General features: G+C 42.3%; 1 protein-coding gene across 1 annotated transcript; it reads right to left on the reverse strand.

Moving 5' to 3' along the window:
• Positions 1–1,338: 1,338 nt before the first annotated feature.
• LOC122430762 (T-lymphocyte surface antigen Ly-9-like) lies at positions 1,339–24,841 on the reverse strand. The gene is made up of 9 exons (XM_043451583.1): positions 24,700–24,841; positions 20,622–20,945; positions 14,387–14,662; positions 13,540–13,878; positions 10,741–10,848; positions 9,709–9,762; positions 5,032–5,342; positions 4,587–4,658; positions 1,339–2,026 (listed from the first exon to the last, which is right to left on the reverse strand). The coding sequence occupies exons 1-9, from the start codon at positions 24,821–24,823 to the stop codon at positions 1,958–1,960; spliced, it is 1,677 nt and encodes a 558-aa protein (XP_043307518.1). The 5' UTR covers positions 24,824–24,841; the 3' UTR covers positions 1,339–1,957.
• Positions 24,842–25,295: the final 454 nt, after the last annotated feature.

Here is a 25,295-nt window from a genome sequence, read left to right on the forward strand (position 1 = left end):
GTTTTTTAATATGCTGTCTAGGTTGGTCATAACTTTCCTTCCAAGGAGTAAGCGTCTTTTAATTTCATGGCTGCAGTCACAATCTGCAGTGATTTTGGAGCCCAGAAAAATTAAGTCAGCCACTGTTTCCCCATCTGTTTGTCACAAAGTGATGGGACCGGATGCCATGATCTTATTCTGAATGTTGAGCTTTAAGCCAACTTTTTCACACTCTTCTTTCACTTTCATCAAGAGGCTGTTTAGTTCTTCACTTTCTGCTATAAGGGTGGTATCATTTGCATATCTGAGGTTATTGATACTTCTCCCAGCAATCTTGATTCCAACTTGTGCTTCCTCCAGCCCAGCATTTCTCATGATGTTCTCTGCATATAAGTTAAACAAGCAGGGTGATGACATACAGCCTTGACATACTCCTTTTCCTATTTGAAAACAGTCTGTTGTTCCACGTCCAGTTCTAACTGTTGCTCCCTGACCTGTATACAGGTTTCTCAAGAGGCAGGTCAGGTGGTCTGGTATCCCCATCTCTTCCAGAATTTTCCACAGTTTATTGTGATCCACAGAGTCAAAGGTTTTGGCATAGTCAATAAAACAGAAATAGATGTTTTTCTGGAACTCTCTTGCTTTTTCCATGATCCAGCAGATGTTGGCAATTTGATCTCTGGTTCCTCTGCCTTTTCTAAAACCAGCTTGAACATTTGGAAGTTCCTGGTTCACATACTGCTGAAGCCTGGCTTGGAGAATTTTGAGCATTACTTTACTAGCGTGTGAGATGAATGCAATTGTGCTGTAGTTTGAGCATTCTTTTGCATTGCCTTTCTTTGGGATTGGAATGAAAACTGACCTTTTCCAGTCCTGTGGCCACTGCTGAGTTTTCCAAATTTGCTGACATATAGAATGCAGCACTTTCACAGCATCATCTTTTAGGATTGAAATAGCTCAACTGGAATTCCATCGCTTTTAAACGCTTAAAAATATATAAAAAGAATAATGTGAAAGTGAAAGCTGCTCAGTCGCGTCCAACTCTTTGCGACCCCGTGGACTTTTCCAGGCCAGAATACTGGAGTGGGTAGCCTTTTCTTTTCCAGGGAATCTCCCCAACCCAGGGATCAAACCCAGGTCTCCTGCTTTGCAGGCAGATTCTTTACCAGCTGAGCCACAAAGGAAGCCCAAGAATACTGGTTAAAAAGAGTAATACACACAAATGGTTTAAAAAATCCAGCAGTACAAAATATATGCAATAAAAAAAATCCCCAAACCAACCCAGCTTCCTCCCAGAGGCAGCCACTGATAATTTTTTTGTATTTCCTTTCAGAATTGTTCTTTATGTAAACATACAGCTATCTATTTCTTTTTTATTCAACTGGTGACATATGATACACACTTTCTAGGACTTTGTTCTGTCCATCAAATGACGTATCTTAGAGCTCCTTCTTATTAACACATGTTAGTCTCTACTTTCCTTCTTTAAAAAAGTGGCAGGCCTTGCCATTGCTTGGATACACTTTCATGTGTTTAATCAGATTCCTACTAAATGGACCCTTAGGTTATTTCTATTCTTTTATTTAAAAAAATACTACAGTGGTCATGATTTCACCTAGATCTTTGAGTTCATAAGAGAGATTATCTGTTAGATTTATCTTAGCAGCTGTTTATAGGACCACGTGGAGATCCTGGTCCTCTTTGACGACATGACAAGCCTTGGAAGAGTTTTGAGGCATGCATCTGAGCTGAGAGGTTGTACAATATGAGCATAGAAGGAGACGAACGGAGCCCAGAGGCTGTCTGATCTGTTGATGGATTTGGGAAGTCATGAGGTGTGAGAAAAAGAGGAGGCCCAAATCCAGGCGTATCTGGGACAATGAAGGAAATTCTGAAGTTCTTCTGTCTGTAGGGACCCGGGCCTTATTAGGTCTAGCAGCCTCTCCAACCTCACTGAGGGAGGTAGCTGCTTTTCTTTTCAGGGGACATTTTCATAGGTAGGTATTTCAGGAGACTCAAGGTCATTCTGTTGTGGTGGTGGCACAACCTGTGAGCCAAAACACACACAAGGATATGGTTAATAAAGCCTGGAAGTTACCAGTTTTCTCAACCTTGTGCTGGGAGGAGAGAGGAAGGTGAGGTCAGGCTATGAATGGTCCATCCTCTAGAAGTAACGTCATATGGATTGGCGTAAGGATGGAGCAATCATTCAAGCTGATGATAAGCATTTATGGAAAATCTCCTAATGGTAAGCGCCATGTGCCAGGCTCTCTGGAAGGGAGATTTTGGACAGTTGTGTGCAACAAATTGAGGGGGTTCATAAGCGACAATAAAAGGCCTTGCTCTCAAGAAGCTACAGTTTGGGATCCCAATCTTTACCCTAGTGAGAGAAACAATTTTATAAAGATAATTCAAGTTTTAGAGGTTGAGTTCCATAGTAATAGTCCAAACCATTAGACCTTCATGTTCCAAGGGTTCTGGGAATCCCTTGTTTGTGAGTGTTCAGGAAAGGCTCAAAAGAGCAGATGAGACATGAGCTGATGCAGAGGGAAGGTCTGTTGTTCTTTAGTCGCTAAGTCGTGTCCATTCTTTGGCCACCCCATGGGCTGTAGCCTGCCAGGCTCCTCTGTTCATGGGGTTTTCTAGGCAAGAATACTGGAGAGGGTTGCCATTTCCTCCTCCAGGGAATCTTCCCAACCAAGGGATCATACCTGAGTCTCCTGCATTGTAGGTGAATTCTTTATCACTGAGCCATCTGGGAAGCCCAGAGAGGAGGTTACGTACCAGCCATAGCTTGGGAATAGCACAACCTTCTTTGAGATATCATGCAGATACAAATGTCAGAAAATAATAACTAAAGAAGGCTTGAGGATTTCCTGATCAAGTGGGAAATAGTGGCTTTAGGAAACCCAGAATGAGGATTCTTGAAAATTCTGAAGGTAAAGAATAAATTCTATCTGGAGGTTGGCTCAAGAAATGCATTGATTTTTTTACTTGTATTGTGGGTGAGGGTGGTTTTAGGGATCTTAAGTTCCTGGAGTGGTGTAGGAGTCATTCAGGACTGACCAGACAAAGGGGGTCTCATGACCTGTCTGAAACTCGGAGCAGGGACTGATGTCCATGACTTTAAGATTGACTAATATTGACCCAAACACAAAGGGCCAGGCCCAAGCAGCTTTGGGAATGTAGTGAATAATACAGATTTGGCTTCAAGGCCAAAGATAAAGTTCTTAGCTGATTAAACATTAGGCCATGCTCTAGAAATCAGGACATGGGGCAGAAGATGGTTAAATCAAACTATACAGTTGCATGAGTGTTTACCAAGCAAATTTTATCAGTCTTTTAAGGTCTAGCCCAAATTATTTTTGCCATGAAGTCATTCCTGTCTACCTCTGTGCAGTGCTATCTACCATTTCCAGTATATGAAAAACCCTTGGGAATTGCATACATAATATGTAGTCACATAGAATATTTTCTCTCCCAATCCAGGTTACTAAATCACTCCAACTCTCCTACATCAAAGATAGATAATATAACAAGTCTTAAAAGTCAAGGCTAGTGCCTTAAACATATCTGAATCCCCAGAGCACTCAGCCCAGTTCTGGGCAAACAAAAGGTATTGAATAAATATCTACTGTTTGATTCATCAACTATAGAGAAGGAGCATAACTGAAAAACTTGGAGAACTAAAAAAAAAAAAAAAAAAAAAAATCTTATTTGAACATTTTACAGGAAGGGAATTCTGGGGGAGACTTGAAAGCGAAAGTATGAATGGGCCCAATGTTTTCAGGAAAGTGAAAGAGGAGAAGACAGCCAGATTCAGATCAAAGTTAATTGTTTAAGAGTTTTCAGGATTAATAAAAAACTCTATGTTTCCTAACCACTTGCTCTGTGTACTTAGGCAAACTTAATTTCCTCAATCTCAGCTTCTCTGGCTATAAAATTTGCATGATAGCACACTTACAAAGGCATTATAAGGATAAGATGAGACTATGTTTGTCAATGTTTTGTAAACTATTAAAGTTTATATAAACTTATTATTAATGGGAATTTCTATGCTTAGGGCTCAGTCACTCAGTTGTGTCTGACTCTTTGTGACCCCAAGGATAGTAGCCCACCAGGCTCCTCTGTCCATTGGATTCTCCAGCCAAGAAGGCTGGAGTGGGTTGCCATTTCCTTCTCCATTTCTATGCTTAAGGGATCTTTTAACACTATAATGAAACCAATGTGCTGTAATTAATAGCACATTTTCAAAAAAATATTGACATTATACTGTTGGTTATATTCCAATTGTTTTGGAAAGTTTCCATTTTGATGGATGAGAGAGAGATTTAGAAACATATATGGACCGTATAGTGTTTGTGTTTACAGACTCTCATTCTCATCAGTGTTAAGACCAATCAGTATAAGATACTGTTAAATTAATTAGAAATGTTCTGCTTTTGGCTGCATAGATGTAAATCAGGAATAATTCTTTCAATATCTCTATGGACCAAGGAGTGTGTCAGGGGGTGCACAGTGGGTGGAGCTTAAGTTCCTCTGCTTTCAGTTAAAATGGTCTGGGCCTCACTTTATGGACCTCAGGATACAGAGAAAATTGTTCTCACCTTCTGAGGTTTCTGTATAGAGCAGTAGACTGTGGCTGAATTCTCTTTCTTCTGAGGAACTGGAGTCTTTCCCTGTAACAGATCAACACCAGGCTGTCCATAATCACCCAAAGAGAGTTTTCCAGAGATTCACCCTCAGTCTTTGAGGTGAAGGAACACCTCACCAGGTTCTGATTTCACATAGAGGGTGGGACTGCCTTAGTGCAGTGGAGACAGCACCTCTGTTTTCCCAGCACCTCTCTTATTTATGGCACAAGATTGGGAGCTGAGGGATGGGTTTCTTTGCTTTGAGGATCCCTGAGGTTGGTAAACATGGATAGAATCACAATTCTCTATCCATGCACTGCTATGCCTGTCCCCCAGTTTGGAGGGATTAGCCTTCCAGGATATTGGATGGTCCTAGAAGGGAAGGGCGAGGGAAGGTGTACTGATCAAAAGAGCTCACCTGCAAGTTAAGGAACACTTGTGTGTACACTGTTTCCCCTTCAACCACAAGGGCTGGTGCCATGTTATCTGGAGTGACGAGATCACACTCTGCTTGGTCCTCAGAGTCCGAGTCAAGTCCGGCGTCCTCCCGAGTGACCGAGTCACACACCTGGTCTCTTCCATTGATGGGCTGGTGCATCCCTGTCCTCTCCTCATCCTCCTCAGTTGTTCCATTGCTGTCAGAGCTGCTGTCGGAGGCATGCCTGGCAGTCTTAAGGAAAGTGTCCAGCTTCGCACACTTTTGGGAAAGCGCAAAGTATGGTGTGGGCTCTGGAACACATTGTTCAGGATTGGTAAAGGATGTACCAGCACCCCCTTCTCTCTTGCTTTGCTTTGACTCCTACCCCAGATGAGGCCTAGAGAACTGGAGAAGGAAAGTTTTTCTGTCTTCCCTCATGGGGCTCCATTCCCCTCCCACTTCCTCCTTTCTTTCAAGCGCTCACTTATTCATTCATTTGATAAACATTCTTTGAGTGTGACATGTGATGGACTTAGCAGCTCTCAGTGAGCAGTATTCTGGGGAAACATAAAGGTGAATTACACCTGGTGTTGAAGGAGTACACTGTCTAGCTGGGAGTCAGATACATACGTAAATCAAATTATGTAAGGCCAGCTCTGACAATGTCATAGGAAAACTATGAGGAAAGCGCATGAGTGAGAGGACATAGTCTCCAGTTCAGAAGCAGAGAAGAGCTTATGAAAGGACTGAATTAAGGTGGGCCTTCACATTGGGACTTCGATGAGTGAAAGTGTATTCTTGGTGGAGAGAACAGCATGATTAAAGGCAGGTATGAAACTTGAGGCACCCTCTCTTTTGGAAAAGGATGATATTTAAAATATTTAGCAACCACGTGGTTTGGGCATAGGACAATCAGAATGGGTGGCTGCTATAAACAACTGGGTGGACCTCTACTGCCTTTGGGGCATATCAATCAACCCATTTGATCTACATGTAGAATAATAATGGCCTACACTTTTTAGGTGCCAACTGTGTGGCAGGCACTGTTCTAAAAACAATGCTTTTCATGAATAATTTCATTCAATCTGCATAAAACCCCATTAAACATAGATAATAACTGTCCTTATTTATGCTTCACAGATGAAAAAACAGAACACATTAAGGTTGAATATTTGCCCAAGTTTAAGTGGGAGGGCCAGGATTTGAATGCAGGTAGTCTGACCCCTGATGTTCTTACCTGCTACTCAATACTGCCCCCTATGAGTTTTACATAGGAAAAAAGTAGACTAAAGGCGAGCTGGCCCGATATTGAGTGATAATAGTACTTATCTACCTGGGGAGCCAGGTAGTGCTAGTGGTAAAGAATGTGTCTGCCAGTGCAGGAGACACGAGAGATGCAGTTTCGATCCCGGGGTCAGGAAGATCGCCTGGAGAAGGAAATGGCAAGCCACTCCAGTATTCTTGCCTGGAGAATCCCATGGACAGAGGAAGCCTGGTGAGCTACAGTCCATGGGGTCACAAATAGTTGGACGTCTGAGCCTCCCTGCCCCGACACACAAAGTTATCTCCTATTGAAAGGTTGCTGCTGAACGATAAGACGCCAGGATTCTTGGCCTCCGGAGGAGATGAATTCAATCCGGGGCCAGAGACAAGCCTGGATCGCTCAGAGCTTTTGTGTAATAAAGTTTTATTAAACTATAAAGGAGATAGAGAAAGCTTCTGACATAGGCATCAGAAGGGGGCAAAAGAGTACCCCTTTGCTAGTATTAGCAATGGGGTTATATACTCTCCAATGAATCCAAAGAATGTCTGGAGGTTGTAAAGACCTCACAAGACCTACTACCATAATTTACATTTTAAGATAACAGAGTTGGCCAGAAGATTTAATCCAAAGATTGTCCTCAGGCAGGACACATCCTTGTAAAGACCAGACCTACTCCCATAATTTATGTTTTAAGATAACATAATTGGCCAGAGGGTTTAATCCAAAGAGTGTCCTCAGGCAGGATACATTATTGTTATATAGCTACTCACAATCTGTTAATGAAAAGAAAGGAATGTCGTAAAACTTAGAATGGCACCAGATAATTCATCCCTGGCCATAAAACAATTGACTTGAATCTTGTAGAAGGGCAGATTACCAACAAATAGTTTCATTTACATAGATTAGGGGAACAATACCTGAGTAAGTAGGTTGGGCCATTTGGCAGAACCAACTTGAAGATAGAGTCATAGCTTAAGACAACATTTCCATAAGAAAAAGAAATGTATTGGTTAACTCAAGGTTTGAGAGTAGTTAGCTTCAGGTGAAACTAGGTGTCATGGTCACACAGCATTTTAAGAGAAACCTCCTTTTAACTTTGTATAGAGAAGAAAAAATATCACTGATTTGTTTCCTCCTGCCACTTAAGAGAGATAAAAATGTCTGGCACTTGCAGCCTCTTTCCTCCGTTTGGAGACCCCTGGCCCTCCTGCCTGTTACCCTCTCACTATTGAGTGCATACTGTGAACTCCCTGCTGCCCCTTGCAGTCCTCACAGCAACACTAAGAGGTTGGTGCCCTCATTTTGCAAAGTAAGGAAACTAAGGTTTAGAGACTGAAATGCCCAAGATCACTAAAAAGGAGGAGAGCTAAGATTGAAACACAGTATTATCTGAACTCAGGCCTTTTACACCTGGGAATTCCCTGGTGGTCCAGTGGTTAAGAATCCGTCTTCCAACCGGGGGATGCAGGTTGGATCTCTGGTCAGGAAACTAAGATCCCACAGGCCGCAGGGCAACTAAGCCTGTACACCGCAGCTCCTGAGCCCATGCTCCTCAACTAGAGAGCCTGCCTACCACAAACCACAGAGCCCACATGTTCTGGAGCCCGTGCCACAACTAGAGAGAAGCCTGTGTGCCACAACGAAGATCCAGCGTCTGCAACTAAGACCTAATGCAGCCAAAAATAAATACATAAATAAATATTAAAGAATTTATACACATGACCACTAGGTTATCTTGCCTTTTGAGTAACAGAAAAAGACCACAAGGAGCCATTGATGGTTATACAACAGTCATAATTGAGCTTTGCAAAGTGGCATCAGAAGGGCGAAAAAGGAGAAAATCTGGAGACGGAATGGCTAGTTAGGAAACTATTATAATATTTTAGAGAAGAAGTTACAGGCATGGGAATGTCTATTAATAAAGACTTATTAAGGTATATCTGTAGAATGGAATAAATGAGAGTCAGTCTTAATCTACAATTAGATTTAAAAAAGCAGACTCAGAAAAATGTGATGGATTACTCTCGCATATGTGATCAAAGGAAAAAATATACAGCTTGTAAATGCATGAAAATGCTCTCAAAGGATGTAAACATACATATATCTTAACAATAGAGGTCTTTTCAGGGAAATACCTGGTCATTGGGATTTAGGAGGGGATTATTTTTAATTTTTACCATGTGAATATTTGACTTTTCAATTAAAAAAAAATCTATTCAATAAAACAAAAAATTGGTGACAGCATGAACTCAGGCAGTGGCAGAGTCTTTAGAGAAAAGGAAGCTGAAGAGACAATGGAGAAGTGAAAGAAGCAGGACTTGGGCACTGAGGAGAGGCGCTAGGGGGGGGGGGGCGGTGCAGGAGGGGCATGGATGCCAGCGGTGTCCCCAGTACTTTCTCTCTCTTCCTCTTGTGCCCAGGATGCCTAGGAAGGAGAGTTCAGGCTAGTGGAGACCAGGGTCTGTCCTGCCAGCTCTCAGGAGGAAGCTGGTGGGAATCTCCAAAGTCCAGATTTATTTCCATTTCTTGCCCCTTTTTTCTTGGTTACATTTTCCTATCAGAAAAGGCTACACTGAGCCCCTGGCTTCCCCCAGCAGGCCCTCCTCCTATTCTACCTCCTTGGGGCAGCCCCTCCATGAGAAGTGGCACAGGGATTTTTAAAAGAAGGGTTTGACTGAGTGGTCAGGGTTTGGGGATTCCTTAGAACTCCAGAGCTCCAGAGTTCAAGGTGGCAATTTAGAACACTGAGATTCTGGAGTGGGAGAGTAGGGTGAAGCCATCTCAGCTCTCCATCCCAAAGCTCAGCAGAACAGCTCCACTTTTACATGCATTGTGCTTTTGGGGTGTTGCATAATATTTTGTTTGAAGAAAGCATTCCTTAGCTTTATAAAAAATTGGAAAACCACTGCCTCAGTAATACTCTTGGGTAATAGGTAACTAGAAAGTCTTATGTTTTAATTTTGCTTCTGTCACAGATTTTCTATTGCATCTGGTCTTTGTTTCTCCATTCTTGGAGTAGAGCCAATAGTTTCATCCTCATTATGGGGCACACTGCAGTAATGACAGTCAGTGCCTGAGGAATCCTAGATATCCCAGAGGACAGACTACTTCTCCTAGCTCTGGTTACCATCTTTCAGGAGTCCAGCCTCCTTGTGTCTTTTGTTCTCCAAATCACCTTCCTTTAACACGTTGCTTCTCAAACTTTAACAGTCTTGTGATTCACCTACAGATCTTGTTAAAATACAGATTCATGTTCAGAATTATGGGGTGGTGCCCAAGATTTGCATTTCTAACAAGCTCTTGGGGATACTCATGTTGCTGGTCACAAGTGCAGATCACACTCTGAGTAGCCATGTTCTGGAGCTTCTATGTGGCCTGGGACCCCATAGCCTGTGTCATTGGTGACACATTACCTGGTGTGTCAACTGACGTCTCAGCTTGACTGGAACTGAAAGCTGCGGCTGAACCTGGAAAACCAAGTTAGAGAAGAAGTGTCAATCGGGCTGTGAGAAGAGAGAGTTTCTGATTTTGTGAGAGTCAGAGGAGAGGGAAAGAGATTTCTGAAGATGTAGATAGGGAAAAGGCTTTTGGGAGGAGGGTGAACCCTGATGTGTGTACAAGCCCACAGGAAGGGATGGCCAGAGTCTAGGGTCATTTTCAGCTGAGGAGAATGCTCTGGGGCCTCCTGCCGTCTCTCTGGAAGGGAGAGCTATGATCCCTCTGTGGTTGCCACTTATCAGTTTGGTTTGCTGACTCACAGTAATTCTTCCAGGGGCCCTGTGTTCTAACCAATCTGTTCTTCCTGGAAACTACTCCATCTCCCTTCAATATTCCAGAAAGAGCTGCCAATCACAAAAGTTCATCCTATTAGCCACAGTGATTAGTCCAAGCAACAGTCACATGACTTAAGTGGAGCCAATCAGGTTTCTAAGGTTCTTCAATTTGGAGTTGGTGGGGAAACATCTTTCTCTCCTTCCTGGTGTCTGAACTACCAGTACATGTGAGTCTGGAGTACAAGCTGCTCTGTTTTGGTACATTCTACCCACCCTGCCCTTCAGTTGGCTGAAGAAAGAGAGCTAAGCTGGCTCAAAGGGAAAAATAGGGATGAAAGATGGAGCACTCTAGTGACTTTTGAGTCTCTGGTGACGTTTGTCTCTAGGCCAGCTCTTCCCTTCCTTCCCCAAAGATTGACCATATAAGCCCAAAGATAACAACTCACTCCCCTTGCACTTCACGTCACCCTTTTTTGTCTAAGCTAGTTTGAATTGGGTTTCAATTATTTGCAACTAAAGAGTCCCCACTGACACCCCTTCCTGATCACTCTGAGAAGAAATGAGGTTTGAGAGAGAAAGGGTAGAAGGGGATTATAAGAGGACAAGGACATCTCCAAAGGTCCCAAGGAAATGGCCTAGTGCTGGCAGATGTCATTGATGTCAGAAACTCACATTGTCTTTTTTGCTTCCAAAAGCACCAGCCAGAGATCCCAAAGCCCAGAAGGATGATAAGAACCACCAGGGAGAGCCCGATCCAAAACTCTGTGCTTCTCTCAGGTCCTGTGAAGAGGAAATGGGGGATATTAGTATAAGTAATAAGAAGAGAGTTAGGGCAAACTGTGGACAGAACAGAATGGCCATCCTACCTGCCTCTTAAAATCCCACACTATTGCAGAATATATTCCTTTTCATTCATTCATTCTACAACTGTTTACTGAGCAGTCATCCTCTAAGCAAGAAATTATAGCAGTAAGGCAGGTACCACCCCTGGATAGAGAGGTTTATGGCTTGTCTAGTGTCACAGAGAATCTGAGCTGGGATTTGAATGCAGGCTGCCAGACTCTAAAACACCCTTATCCATCATATCACTGTCCTTCTCTAAAAGTGGCATAAGGAGAATTCTAGGTAGTGAGTCCAGATTACTATTGATCAGGGCTCTAAACCCATTTGCCAGTCACAGCCTGACTCAGCATTTTCACATCCTGGGTGACCTTTGTTTTTCTCCCCTCTACTTCTTGCTAGGGAAGAGCAGAGCATAGAATGCAGAATCTCAATCCTGCTTTTGCTGTGTGATCTTGGTTAGTACGACTGAGGAATTAAGCTATTTAATTTAAATTAATTAAAATTAAAATTTAAAAAGTTACTCAATTCCTAATTGAAAAACTGTTAAGTATATTTGGAACAAGTTGGATATAAATATATTTTTTCAATGGCAAATTTTATGAAATCTGAATACAGATCAAGTACTTCCCGTGAGAAGAGAAGTACTTCATTGAGATGTGCCATAAGGGTTTATGTGCCATAAGATGTGCACATCTTGGATTTCAGAGGCTTCATACAAACTGAAATGCAAATTATGTCATGAATAATTCTTTGTATTGATTACATTTTGAAGGATGATATTTTGGATATGTTGGGTAAAATAAAATATATGATTAAAATTAATTTTACCTTTGTTTTTGCCTTTTCTATATGACTTAAAAATTTAAATTATCTATGTGATTTCTGTTATATTTCTATTGGCATGTGCTGCTCTAAAGACTCTCACTCTGCTTGCTGCACTTCATAAAGAACCGCTCAGAAGGAAAACTCTTAGGTCCAAGGACCCAAGGCTCTGAGCTCTGGCTGAACAGAGATGGGGAGCAACCTGGACAGAGGTCCCTAGAAAGAAACTGCCAGGAGCTGTTGCTGACAGGGTTGCTGGCTATGCAGTTGAAGTTGGGGTGTTTTTCTCCACTTCTCCAGGAGATGCTGAGGTGAGCTCCCCCTTGGGAAATGACAGCTCCTTTAGACAGTGGGGTCCATCCATATGTCACATTGTGTCCACTGTCCTCCACTGAGCATGTCAGGCTGATCTCTTTTGGCTTCTTCAGCCTCTCTGTGTGAGGAGAAAGGCAGACCAGCTTTGGAGTCAGGCCCACCCACTGGGCAGGGACCATTCAAAATATATTCATTAAGTTGTGCATTGACACTGCCTTAGGGCTGGGAAGGTTCACCTGGCCTTTCCTTTGGTTGCTATGAAATCTCAGCTTATCACTTGATGATCAGATATGTGAAGTGAAGTGAAGTCGCTCAGTCGTGTCTGACTCTTTGCGACCCCATGGACTGTAGCCTACCAGGCTTCTCCGTCCATGGGATTCTCCAGGCAAGAATACTGGAGTGGGTTGCCATTTCCTTCTCCAGGGAATCTTCCCGACCCAGGGATTGAGCCCAGGTCTCCCACATTGTAGGCAGGCACTTTAACCTCTGAACTACCAGGGAAGCCCATGTATAGAAGAGTTAATGAAAGGTGAAAAGACATACTATAAAAGACATCATTCTATATGGTATACTGTGAAGAACAAGCAAACCAATCAGTGCAGATAAGCACAATGCTTCTACCTGCCCTGAGACCCTCCAAGGCTTACATTCTGAGGTCCCATCATCTAATTTGTTTGCTTACATGAGATAAGGAATATAGAAAGGAGAGCAGAGCACTGTCGCAGAGTAAGTACTTAATAAATACTAGCAATTTTAAAAGCAACATATGGCTGGCACACTTTGTTCCCAGTTTCTTATTCCTTTTACTTGATTTTCTTCCTGGTTCTTTGATATTTGAGTAACAGTAGGCAACAATAGCTGTGAACTAGCTGACTTACATATTTTAACAGGATCATGGATTGTGACTACTTTCCCAAGTACTGAGACACCAACACGCCCAGGCAGGAAATAGGTTGACCATGTCTGAATGGTACAGGTGAAGGAGCTGGCAAATATAAATTATACAAACTGTCCAGCCAAGCTCCAGTGAAGCCCAAGGTGGAGGAGGGAGACTGTGAGTTCTGTCCTTCACACTTAGGGAAGCTGAGTACCCTTCCAAGCTCTTGGAGCTCACAGGATATTAAAGACTTTCTCCACAGTCTTCTGTGATTTTACCCCAGCCAGCTTTGCCTTTATACAAAATTGCAGTGTTCTATAAACATACATGTTGTAGAGTTCCTGGTCCCACCCATAAATCAATGCAGGAGGACAGGGCAGGTACCAAAATTTGCTTGGTTGAGGCTTAACTGGAAGCCTAGAAGGGGGCCCTGAGCAGGGAGATTTTGCCCATCTGCTGGTTGTATTGTCCTCCTGTGAACTGACTGGTGTGAACTGAGTAGTTGTCTTAGTGGTCTAAGGCATTTTGTAGGAGGAGGGAGGTGGGATAGGCAGCAAAGAGAGAAATCTTTCAGGAAAGGAATCTAATGATGGGTGCTCAACTCAGAAACTCACGGTAGATGCGCAGATTGATGTGCTTCACGCTGGCAATTCTGGCATTTGAGCACATGTAGGCACGGTAGAGGCCAGCATGCTCCATCTTCAGCTGGATAATCTTTAGAGAGTAGTCTTGGCTTGAGACCCACACTGTGTTCTGATCCGGATTCTTGAACTCAATGAGTTGATTGGCTATTCCTTCTTCTCTCCACTCTTTGCTGATAATAGACGTGTTAAACATCCAGACAACATTGTCTATGTGCTGACTGTCCAGGAGTGCCAGGGACAGGGTGATGGACTCCCCCAGGACCCCTAGCACCGTCTCCCCCATTGATCCTCCTCGGGAGGCTCCTAGATCTGTGGTCAGAGGTGAGATATTGCAATTTCAGCCACTGGTCCTGACCCCTTGACCCTCAGCCTGCCTGAAGGGACTGAAGTCCCTGAGACCCTCCTGCCCAGGATCCCTTCTCCCCTTTTCTGATGAGGCATCCATCCCTGCTGCTTTCCCATGGCCACTTGTCATGCACAAATAAGCACCTGGCTCTGCCTAGTGCATACCCAGGCCTTTCCTGCCTCTCTGCTGTTTTGAGGACATCTGAGGAGACACTCCCTACCCCAGCAAAGAGCAATCTAGATTTCTGCATCCATACATTCTTTCCTTCTCTCTGCAGACTCTTAGGGTTTCACAGTGCCCTGGGAGTGCCTAAGTCCCCTGTCAGTTTCTCTTAGCCTCTTGAGGGTAGAGAAAAAGGAATCTGCAAGTCTGTTCTCTTACCTCACTATTTCATCTGTGTCCTGCCAGAATCCTGGGGTTTAGACTCTATAGCTGCTTAGACTATTTCTGGGCCTTATTGAAGCCAGTTACCTGTGCAGAACTGCGAGACATGGACAGGGTAGGAGCTGCTCTGGCTGACCGGGTTCTTGGCTGTGCAGGTGTATGGTAGGTCTGCATCACAGGGCAACCAGGAGACGATGAGAGTAGGGTCCCCCCAGGATTCAGAAGCACTAGGGTCCCTCGAAGTCCATTTGTATTGAACATCTCCCCCTGCCCCCTCCACAGAGCATACCAGGGTGATGGTACAGGAGGCATTCTCAGACACGTTCACAGACTGTATGGTGACTTGGGGCTCCTGCAGCTGTTCTGCAACGATAATGGCAATGAAAAGACTACTCTGACTGCTTCCCCAGCAGGAAAGGGCTAAGGAAAAAAGATGGGGATGGTAGAGGAGCAGAGGGCGGAAGGGAGAGGCCAGCATTGTCTGTTCCTGTGGGAAGTTTTTCTTTCTTTTTTACTTAGTTTCCCACAAAGGTTGACTGCCTTTCGTCTGTGCTTACCTAGTACCTTCTACAGGTGTTATCATTGTGACTCAACATGACAACAGTCTTAATACTCTCTCTACCCCACCAGTCTGTGAATTTCTTAAAGACAGAGCCAGTATCCATACCTAAACATCCAGCACCTGCCTGACCCATGAAAGGCACTCATGAATCTTTGGTAAATGTTAATAAATGAATGAATTGAGCTAGCCTCAGACTCTAGGGAGTTGGAAGCTCGCCTCTATAATTTGAGTTGCCCTTGCCTTTTGGTCTAAATTTGGAACCCATTTTGCTTTCAGACTTTCTTCCTGGTCCTCTCCTTCCCTTTTGTTCCATTTCCTCTGTTCACAGTGTGTGTGTGTGCATGTGTGTGTGTGTGTGTGTGTGTGTGTGTGTAAGTTCATTTTCTTTTTTATGGAATAGGCAATATATAAAATTGAAATTGCAAAGATACAAAAGGTATACACACACACACACACACACACAAAGAAACAAGCTCTCTTGCCCCTAGCCACCTAATTTTTCTCCTTAGGAATTATTGTTCCTGGAGGGAATTAGTGTTATGAATTTCTTGTTGATCTTTTCAGAGATATTCTAGTTATAGACACATGTATGATAGCATAGTATACATATAGTACTGAAGCTTTTAAAAATTTTAATAATATATTTTGGAAACGGTTGTATATTAGTATATATTAAGTTGGTTCTTTCTGTTTCTCTTAACTGCATAGAATTCCATTTCCTTAATATACACAGAGCTCCCTACAAATCAGTCAAAAATATCAAACAATATGATAGAAAAATTAAGACTTAGGCTTAATTTTGTGTCCACCCCCTCCTGCCCCAAATGCATATGTTGAAGTCTTAACCCCCAGTACCTCAGAGTGTGATTGAATATAGCACTGTATTTGGAAACAAAGGTAATTAATTTAAAATCAGGTCATTAGGATGGCCCCTAGTCCAACACGACTGATGTCCTTTAAAAAAAAAGTTGCAGGATATAAAGTAAACACACAGAAATCCCTTGCATTCCTATACACTAACAATGAGAAAACAGAGAAATTAAGGAAACAATTCCATTCACCATTGCAACGAAAAGAATAAAATACTTAGGAATGTATCTACCTAAAGAAACAAAAGACCTATATATAGAAAACTATAAAACACTGATGAAAGAAATAAAAAAGGACACAAATAGATGGAGAAATATACCATGTTCATGGATCAGAAGAATCAATATAGTGAAAATGAGTATACTACCCAAAGCAATCTATAAATTTAATGCAATCCCTATCAACCTACCAACAGTATTCTTCACAGAACTAGAACAAATAGTTTCACAATTTGCATGGAAATACAAAACACCTCGAATAGCTAAAGCAATCTTGAGAAAGAATAATGGAACTGGAAGAATCAACCTGCTTGACTTCAGTCTCTACTACAAAGCCACAGTCATCAAGACAGTATGGTACTGGCACAAAGACAGAATTATAGATCAATGGAACAAAATAGAAAGCCCAGAGATAAATCCATGCACCTATGGACACCTTATCTTTGACAAAGGAGGCAAGAATATACAATGGAGAAAAGAAAATCTCTTTAACCAGTGGTGCTGGGAAAACTGGTCAACCATTAGTAAAAGAATGAAACTAGAACACTTTCTAACACCATACACAAAAATAAACTCAAAATGGATTAAAGATCTAAATGTAAGACCAGAAACCATAAAACTCCTAGAGGAAAACATAGGCAAAACATTCTCTGATATAAATCACAGCAGAATCCTCTATGACCCACCTCCCAGAATAATGGAAATAAAAGCAAAAATACACAAATGAGACTTAATTAAGCTTAAATGCTTTTGCACAATAAAGGAAACGATAAGCAAGGTTTAAAGACAGCCTTAAGAATGGGAGAACATAATAGCAAACAAAGTAACTGACAAAGAATTAATCTAAAAAATATACAAGCAGCTCCTGCAGCTCAATTCCAGAAGAAAAAAAAAAATGACCCAATCAAAAAATGGGCCAAAGAACTAAACAGACATTTCCCCCAAAGGAGACATACAGATGGCTAACAAACGCATGAAAAGATGCCCAACATCACTCATTATCAGTGAAATGCAAATCAAAACCACAATGAGGTACCATTACACACCAGTCAGGATGGCTGCTATCCAAAAGTCTACAAGCAATAAATGCTGGAGAGGGCATGGAGAAAAGGGAACCCTCTTACACTGTTGGTGGGAATGCAAACTAGTACAGCCGCTATGGAGAACAGTGTGGAGATTCCTTAAAAAACTGGAAATAGAACTGCCATATGACCCAGCAATCCCACTGCTGGACATACATACACACTGAGGAAACCAGAATTGAAAGAGACCCATGTACCTCAATGTTCATCACAGCACTGTTTACAATAGCCAGGACATGGAAGCAACCTAGATGTCCATCGGCAGATAAATGGAAAAGAAAGCTGTTGTACATATACATAATGGAATATTACTCTGCTATTAAAAAGAATGCATTTGAATCAGTTCTAATGAGGTGGATGAAACTGGAGCCTATTATGTAGAGTGAAGTAAGTCAGAAAGAAAAACACCAATACAGCATACTAATGCATATATATGGAATTTAGAAAGATGGTAATGATGACCCTATATGCGAGACAGCAAAAGAGACACAGATGTAAAGAACAGTCTTTTGGACTCTTTGGGAGAAGGCGAGGGTGGGATGATTTGAGAGAGTAGCTTTAAAACGTGTATATTATCATATGTGAAGTGGACCACCGGTCCAGGTTCGATGCATGAGACAGGGCTTTCAGGGCCAGTGCACTGGGACGACCCTGGGGGATGGGATTGGGAGGGAGGTGGGAGGGGGGTTCTGGATGGGGAACACATATGTGCCTGTGGCTGATTCATGTTGATGTTTGGCAAAAACCACTACAATGTTGTAAAGAAATTAGCCTCCAATTAAAATAAATAAATTAATTAAAATTAAAAAAAAAAAACAAAAAAAGAAGAGGAGACTGAGATAAAGACAACATAGAGACAACCATCTGTGGACATAGGGAAAGAAGGTGGCTGTATGCAAGCCAAAGAAAGAAGCCTCAGAAGAAACCAAACCTGCTGACATCTTAACCAGCCTTCTGAGTTGTGAAAAAAATAAATGTTTCTTGTTTAAGTCATTCGGTCTGTGCTGTTTTGTTATGACAGCCCTAGCAAACCAATACAGACTTTTGCACCACACCTGGGGTGCTACTGTGACAAATTCCCAAAAATGTTGAGTGACTTTGGGACTGGTTAATGGATAGAAGCTGGAAGAGTTTTAAGATGCATGTGAGAAAAAGCCTAGATTGTCTTCAAGAGACCGTTCATAAAAACAGGGATGTTAAAGGGGATTCTGGTAAGAGCTTAAAAGGAAAGAAGACAGCTGTAGAGAAAGCCTCTATTATCTCAGAGATAGACATATATTATCATCAACATAACATTGGTAGAAATATAAACATTAACGGTGTTCCTGGTAAGGTATTAGTTGAAAATGAAGAACATGTTATTGGAGGAAAAGTGATACTTATTATAAAGCAGCAAAGAACTTAGACAAATTATGTTCTACTTTTGAACGTTTAAGTGATGAACTTATTGTTCAGTTAAGGAGATCTCCAAGCAAAGCGCTGAGGGCACTATTTGTTTTCTCCTTTTGTGCTGTGCTTAGTCGCTCAGTTGAGTCTGATTCTTTGCGACCCCATGGACCATAGGCTGCCAGGCTCCTCTGTTTGTGGAATTCTTCAGGCAAGAATACTGGAGTGGGTTGTCATGCCCTCCTCCAGGGGATCTTCCCAACCCAGGGGTTGAACCCAGGTCTCCTGCATTGCAGGTGGATTCTTTACTAATTGAGCTACCCGGGAAGCCTGTTTTCTCCTTTTGCTCATAGTAAAATGTCAGAAAGGAAAGATAAATTGAGGAAGGAATTGTTAAGCCAGAAGAAACCAGAATTTGAAGATTTGGAAAAGTCTCAGCCTATCTATACTGTAAAATAATAATAATAATAATAATAATAATAATGAGAATTTGTGTCTGGAGAAAACACTGAGAGTATGGATAGACAATGGTGTGATTCATGGATCCAATCAACTATCTAAGTAGAAATTCTGCCAGCTTGGATTAAACAGACACAGATGGCACTAAATGAAGGAAGGATATCAGATTTGGGAGATTTTCAATAATGAGCCAGTAGAGATATCCCACTAAGATCATCCCTTATCCTTCAGGAAAAGGGAAGAATGGCCCCATGGGAAGTTAAGAGGTTAATGGGTCTGCCACTGGCATCACAGGCCTAAAGGATGTAGGCCCAGGGAGTGTTGGTGGGGGTGGTTCTTGAACCTTAAAAAGATGTGGTACTCAGTCATAAAAAAAAAAAAAAAAAAAAAAAAAAGAATTCCATTTATAGCAACATGGATGGGCCAAGAGATTGTCATACTGAGTGAAGTAAGTCAAACAGAGAAAGACATCATATGATATTGCTTATACATGGAATCTTAAAAATGAACTTATCTGTAAAACAGAAATACAGTTACAGATGTAAAAAATAATAAACTTCTGGTTACCAGAGAGGGTGAAGGATAAATTGGGAGATTGGTATTTACATATACACAGTACTACATATAAAATAGATTAACTAATAGGGACCTACTGTATAGTCCCTGTGTATGGAACAGGGACTCTACTCAATATTCTGTAATGGCCTATATGGGAAAAGAATCTAAGAAAGAGTGGATATACATACATGTATAACAGATTTACTATGCTGTACATCTGAAACTAACACTACATTGTAAATCAACTATATCCCAATAAAAAATTTTTAAAAATCTAATGGAATTTGCCTTAACAGGATTAGACTTGCTTGGGCCCTGTGACCCCTTTCTTCTTTCCAATTTCTCCCTTTTGGAATGTAAATGTCTATTGTGTCCCTGTGCCAACATGGGTAACTTGTCTGGTTCCACAGTTCCATAACTGGAGAGGAATTTTGCCTCAAATCTCACTTACTTATGATTTAGATGATATCTAGAAAAGATTTTGAATTTGATGATGGAATGAGTTAAGACTCTGTGGGCTGTTGAGATGAGGTGAATGTATTTTGTGACAAAGACAAGAGTTTGGGGGGACCAGAGACCACAGTGCTATTTTTATTCTTATTCAGTGGGCTGAATAAAAATTCCTATGTTGAAGTCATAATCCCTAGTACCTCAGAATGTGGCTGTATTTGGTGACAGAGCCTTTAAAGAGATAATTAAGTTAAAGTGGAGTTGTGATGTGGGCCTTAATCCAGTATGACTGGCGTTCTTATAAAAAGAGGAGACTAACACAGACAATGCAGACAGAGGGAGCACCATGCGAGGACACATCAAAATGCCGGCCATCTGCAAGCCAAGGAGTGAGGCTCAGAAGAAATCAAGCTTGCCGACACCTTGATCTTGGACTTCAAGCCTCCAGACTTGTGAGAAAATGAATTTCAGTTGTTTAAATGACCCAGTCTGTGATATTTTGTTATGGCAACTCTAACAAGCTAATACAGACAGATAAACAATATTAACAGAGAGAGAATCCAAATGGCTCTTAACCATATTTTAGTTGTTTTTCACTCTTGATATCTGTACTTATGAAATTGGGTGAAAATGGCCAACATCATTGCTCTCTTCATCTTAGATAAATTCCTGCAGAGGAAAAAAGACTACTTTTAAAAATAAAAGGTCAAAGCTCACATGTGCTCTCTGGAACTCACCATAGATATATAAGATGAATCTCTCATTGATGTCTTCAGATCCCTTTTGGTTTATCCGGGCTTTGTATGAACCAGCATCTTTCAGAGTCAGCTTGTTAATAGACAAAGAGTTGTTTTCTGGGATGTCTATTCGCCCTTGGTAGCTTTTGTCTAACAACAAAATCTTTCCACTTGGGAATGCTACAGCAATAGCATCTTTGGGACCACTCCAGGTGATGTGCTCAACTTCTGCATCCACTGAAATGTTCAGGGAGAGAATCACTGAATCCCCTAGAATGCCTTTCACCACTGTTGAGGCTGAGTCCTTTTCAGAGGCTCCTTGCCCTGCAGAGACAAAAGAGGGACTTGGAGAAGCAGCTGGGATCCTCTAGCCAGCATTCATTCATTTGTTTGTTTATTCATGCATGCATGCATGCAGTCATTCATTCATTCTAAAAACACATGTTGATAATAAATGCTAGATGTTGAGAAATGAGATGATATTTTGGCTGTCCTTCCTCTAGGTCCACTGCTTAGCAAAGTTATTCTCTCTCATGATGTTCTCTCTCATGAATGTAGCTACAATAATCAATACAGAAGACTTTATAGGCTTCTATTCCACAAGGAAATGAGAATGGTGACTTTGGATGAATTTCTGAATTTCCCTGAGAATCAGTTTACTCATCTATAAGCTAGAAATGTCCCACTGGTATCCATCTTCCTCCAGAAATGTGCTAGAGATGAAATAAAATCAGGTTGCTATAAATCACAAAGGACTAATGAAGTAAAAAAGCAGCACTTTTAAAAAAACAAGATGTATTGATGGATGACTAAACCAGTGGATAGATGAATAGGTGTGTGATATAGCAAGAAAAGTAAAACCCCAATGGGAGAACTGAGATGGGAGGTATCTGAGTGTTCACTGAAAAATTCTTGCAAGTTTTCTGTATATTTGAGAATTTTCATAATAAAATATTGGGAACAAAAAAAAGCATCTTTCACCTCTATTATCACCTTACCTTTTCCTCAGTGTCCAGGGAATCTCAGCTTAACTTTGACTTGGCCAGGAAAATCTGGTCTATCCTTAGGATAAAGGCTTGGGGTTGGGTAGCATTGATTAAGCACCTGATTTCCTCATCTCAGGAAAGACTCAGATCACTGATAACTGTTGTTTCCAAGGCTTCCAGAGGCCTGACATTTGGCTACAGCAACTTATTTTCTTGGAGAGGCCTTGTGAGTTCTGCTGAGTGACTCCAGCCTGGATTCCCAGATTCCAGGCTTCTAAGACTCTCAAGAGTGCTCTGTAAACCCTAGACTAAATCAGATGGGTTCAGGACTCAGATTATTCCCACCAGAATTTTGGGTGGAAAAATATGTAGAGAATGTTGGAGAGAGAGGAGAGGCCAAAGAATAGCTGGGAGGAATGGGAAAAGTTTGAAGTGTGTTCTTAAAGCCTAAAGGTCACAGGAAACACAGATGCAGGGTGGAGACTGGTGCAGGCCAGGGCAGTGGTCTCTGCCCAGACCCCCATCAGCTGAGCACTTGGACCTTCCAGAGAGACTGCCAGAGAAGATACAGGACTAAACACCCAGGACGTGAGAGGGTCTTTTCAGGTAGACTCTGGAGCAGATTCAGAAGACAGAAGTTCAGCTGATGTGATGGTGGTTTGAGGTTGCCTAAAAGAGAGCTCTTGTCATCCAGAAGACCCTGCTTATGATTGCTATGTGTGTATTAGGCACTTTGTAGAAACCATTCATTTGAATTCTCAAAATTAATCTCATAAGTAGCCCTTTTTTTCTGATAAGGAACTGAAATTTAGAGAGTTTAAGCCACTTGCCTGAGATTACAGGGTTGATCAGTGGCAGAACCCAGATTCTGGGTAGATGATACCCTGGGGTATAAAGGCTGGGAGCACTGATGACCCCATCCTGGGAGCCCAGAAGGTGGTAGGTCTTGGCTGGGGGCATATGAATGTGTCTTGACCTTGTCTCTCCTCACAACAATGGTAAACAAAACACACATGTCAGTGGGAGGAGCATGATGTGGTTCCTACAGGTCAGATCCTATTGCAGCAAGCAGTGCTACATAGGTCCCATACAGGAGTTGCAGGTATCATCCATCTTATCCTGAACTACATCGTTTGACAAATTATTAAATGGAGGGTTTAAAGATTGTGATAACTGAATTTGACTTGCCCATTCTTTAATATTTTCTGAATAATGTACTTATATCAATGATTATTATAATAACAAACATAGCTTCCACCAACTGTATGCCAAGCATTTACACATACATCCTTAATCTATAAAACAGTCTTGCATAGTACATCTTATTGTTTGTATTCTACACTTAAGAAGTAGAGACTCACACACCTGATAAATGATGGAACAAGAACTTAATTTCAAATATTCCTGATATTAAAGCTGGGGGCAGGGGGTTGGACTTGTTCACCTTACTGCCTCCTAAGTTCCTGAAAGCACTCCTTGGACACACGGAAGCATCAAGGAAACTGCCTTCTAGACCAAAACAGTGAGGCTCGAGGTCACCCTGACTGGTGGTATCACAGAGGGAGATATCTCCTTGCACTGAACTGTTTGAAATTCACTTTTTTGACCATCTGGATGGCGTTGAATGTGGCTAATTCCAGGTTTATCCAACACAACAAGGAAGCACCCCAAGAGTTAAGTGTGAATATAAATAGCCTTGCTGCTACCTGTATTCTTATGGTAAACAAAGATGAAATAGAAAGTGAAGAGAGGTTAGACTGAAATCCAGCCTGAGGTCTGGGGTCCCTCTACCCCTATACATGCATCTGAGAGTTTTCTAGAGTTCTGCTCACTGCTCAGCCACTAACTTCATCCTTACTACTGTGAGGTCCCTAGTGCTCCTGCATTATCCTCTCAAATCCCTGATGAGGAAGCAGAATTCCAGAGAGATAGTAACTGCCACTGTGTCAGTGGTTGAGACCCTTCCTGGGTACTGGTGTCAGCTCTGCCCATTGGAGAGAGATGGCTCAGGCCATGCTCCTGAGAAAAGTTCCCAGAAACTAGCAGAAATTGGGCCTTCATGGGGAGGTAGAATGTTGGGGAGAAAAGATATTCAGATAGAAGCCAACTAGCTGAGGGCCACCAGACCATCTCCAGATCCCCAGTGAAGCTTCCAAACATGTGATAAACAAGGCAGAATATAAAAAGAAGCTCCAGCAGTACTATCTGGAGAAGGCAACAGCAACCCACGCTAGTACTCTTGCCTGGAGAATCCCATGGGTAGAGGAACCTGGTAGGCTGCAATCTGTGAGATCCTTAAGAGTCAGGCACGACTGAGCAACTTCACTTTCACTTTTCACTTTCATGCATTGGCAACCCACTCCAGTATTCTTACCCAGAGAATTCCAGGGACAGAGGAGCCTAGTGGGCTGCCATCTGTGGGGTCGCACAGAGTTGGACACGACTGAAGTGACTTAGCAGCAGCAGTAGCAGCAGTCCTATCCTTCCCTTGGAAACTGGTGGGTGGTTTGTTATCAGGACAAGCTTCTTGTATCCCTCTGTAGGTCTTACCCACATTGCATAGGGAACAAACTCATTGTGCAGCATTTCTTATTCTGAAAATGTAAGGGCAAGAGGAATAGAGTCTGAACCTGGGGTTATTTGAGTCTGGGGCTAGAAATTCACCTACTCATGGTGTGTAACTATGTATACTCTCTCACACACACACACACACACACACACACAGAGCTCACAGTAAGGTGGAACCTGCAGAAAAATTACCAAAAGGAGACTGTTTCCTGCTTTTAACAACTAGTGCTGTGTGCCATGCTCAGTTGCTCAGTCATGTCCGAATCTTTGTGACCCCAGGAACTGTAGTCCACCAGGTTCCTCTGTCCACGGAGTTTTTCAGGCAAGAATACTGGAGTGGGATGCCATTTCCTCCTCTAGGAGATCTTCCAGCCCTGGGATGGAACCCACAGCTCCTGTGGCTCCTGCATTGGCAGGCAGATTCTTTACCACTGTGCCACCTGGGCAGCCCTTACATAACTAGAGTCCCCAGCAAAAATGTGACCAGCCTCATGGGAATACCAGTGGCCACAATGTGGACTTACCCATGAGCAAGAAGAGGAGAAGGGTCCATAGACAGGGAGAGAGTACATGTGGTTGACTCTTCGGTGGCTTATTGGAGAAAGGTTGCAGAACCCAGTCATCTGTGTGTCTCCTTGGGCTCGCCATGATGATCTACTTTCAGATTACAGGCTGGAGGGGGAAGCACTTACCACAGCTTCCGCAGCTGTGTGTGTGTGTGTGTCCCAGCGAGGGCTGTTTATACCAAGCACCACAGACTGGTATATGCTCAGGCTGGGGTAGAGCTCCCAAGTCTATTATTAACCTTCACAGTACTTGCAAACCTATAATGGGCATAACTTGCTTCAGTCTCAGGAGACTTATGTTCTAAACTTGGCTCTGAAGATGCCCCTTACAGATCTCTACCTCCTGGTAGAGATAACTAGTACATGCCCTGGTGTAATCAACTCTTCTTGAGTATGAGACGGATTTAGTGACTTGCTTCTAGTGAGTAGAATGTGGCAGAAGGGATGGGATGTGCCTTCCATTTTGGGCTGACTCTCTCTACCCTCCCTTCACACCCGCATCCTTCCCTGACCTCATACTAGGAGATAGGTATTATGTTGTAAGGATGGCCTCC

This window comes from Cervus canadensis, chromosome 2 (assembly GCF_019320065.1).
Source record: "Cervus canadensis isolate Bull #8, Minnesota chromosome 2, ASM1932006v1, whole genome shotgun sequence".
In the NCBI taxonomy this organism is placed as follows: Eukaryota; Metazoa; Chordata; class Mammalia; order Artiodactyla; family Cervidae; genus Cervus; species Cervus canadensis.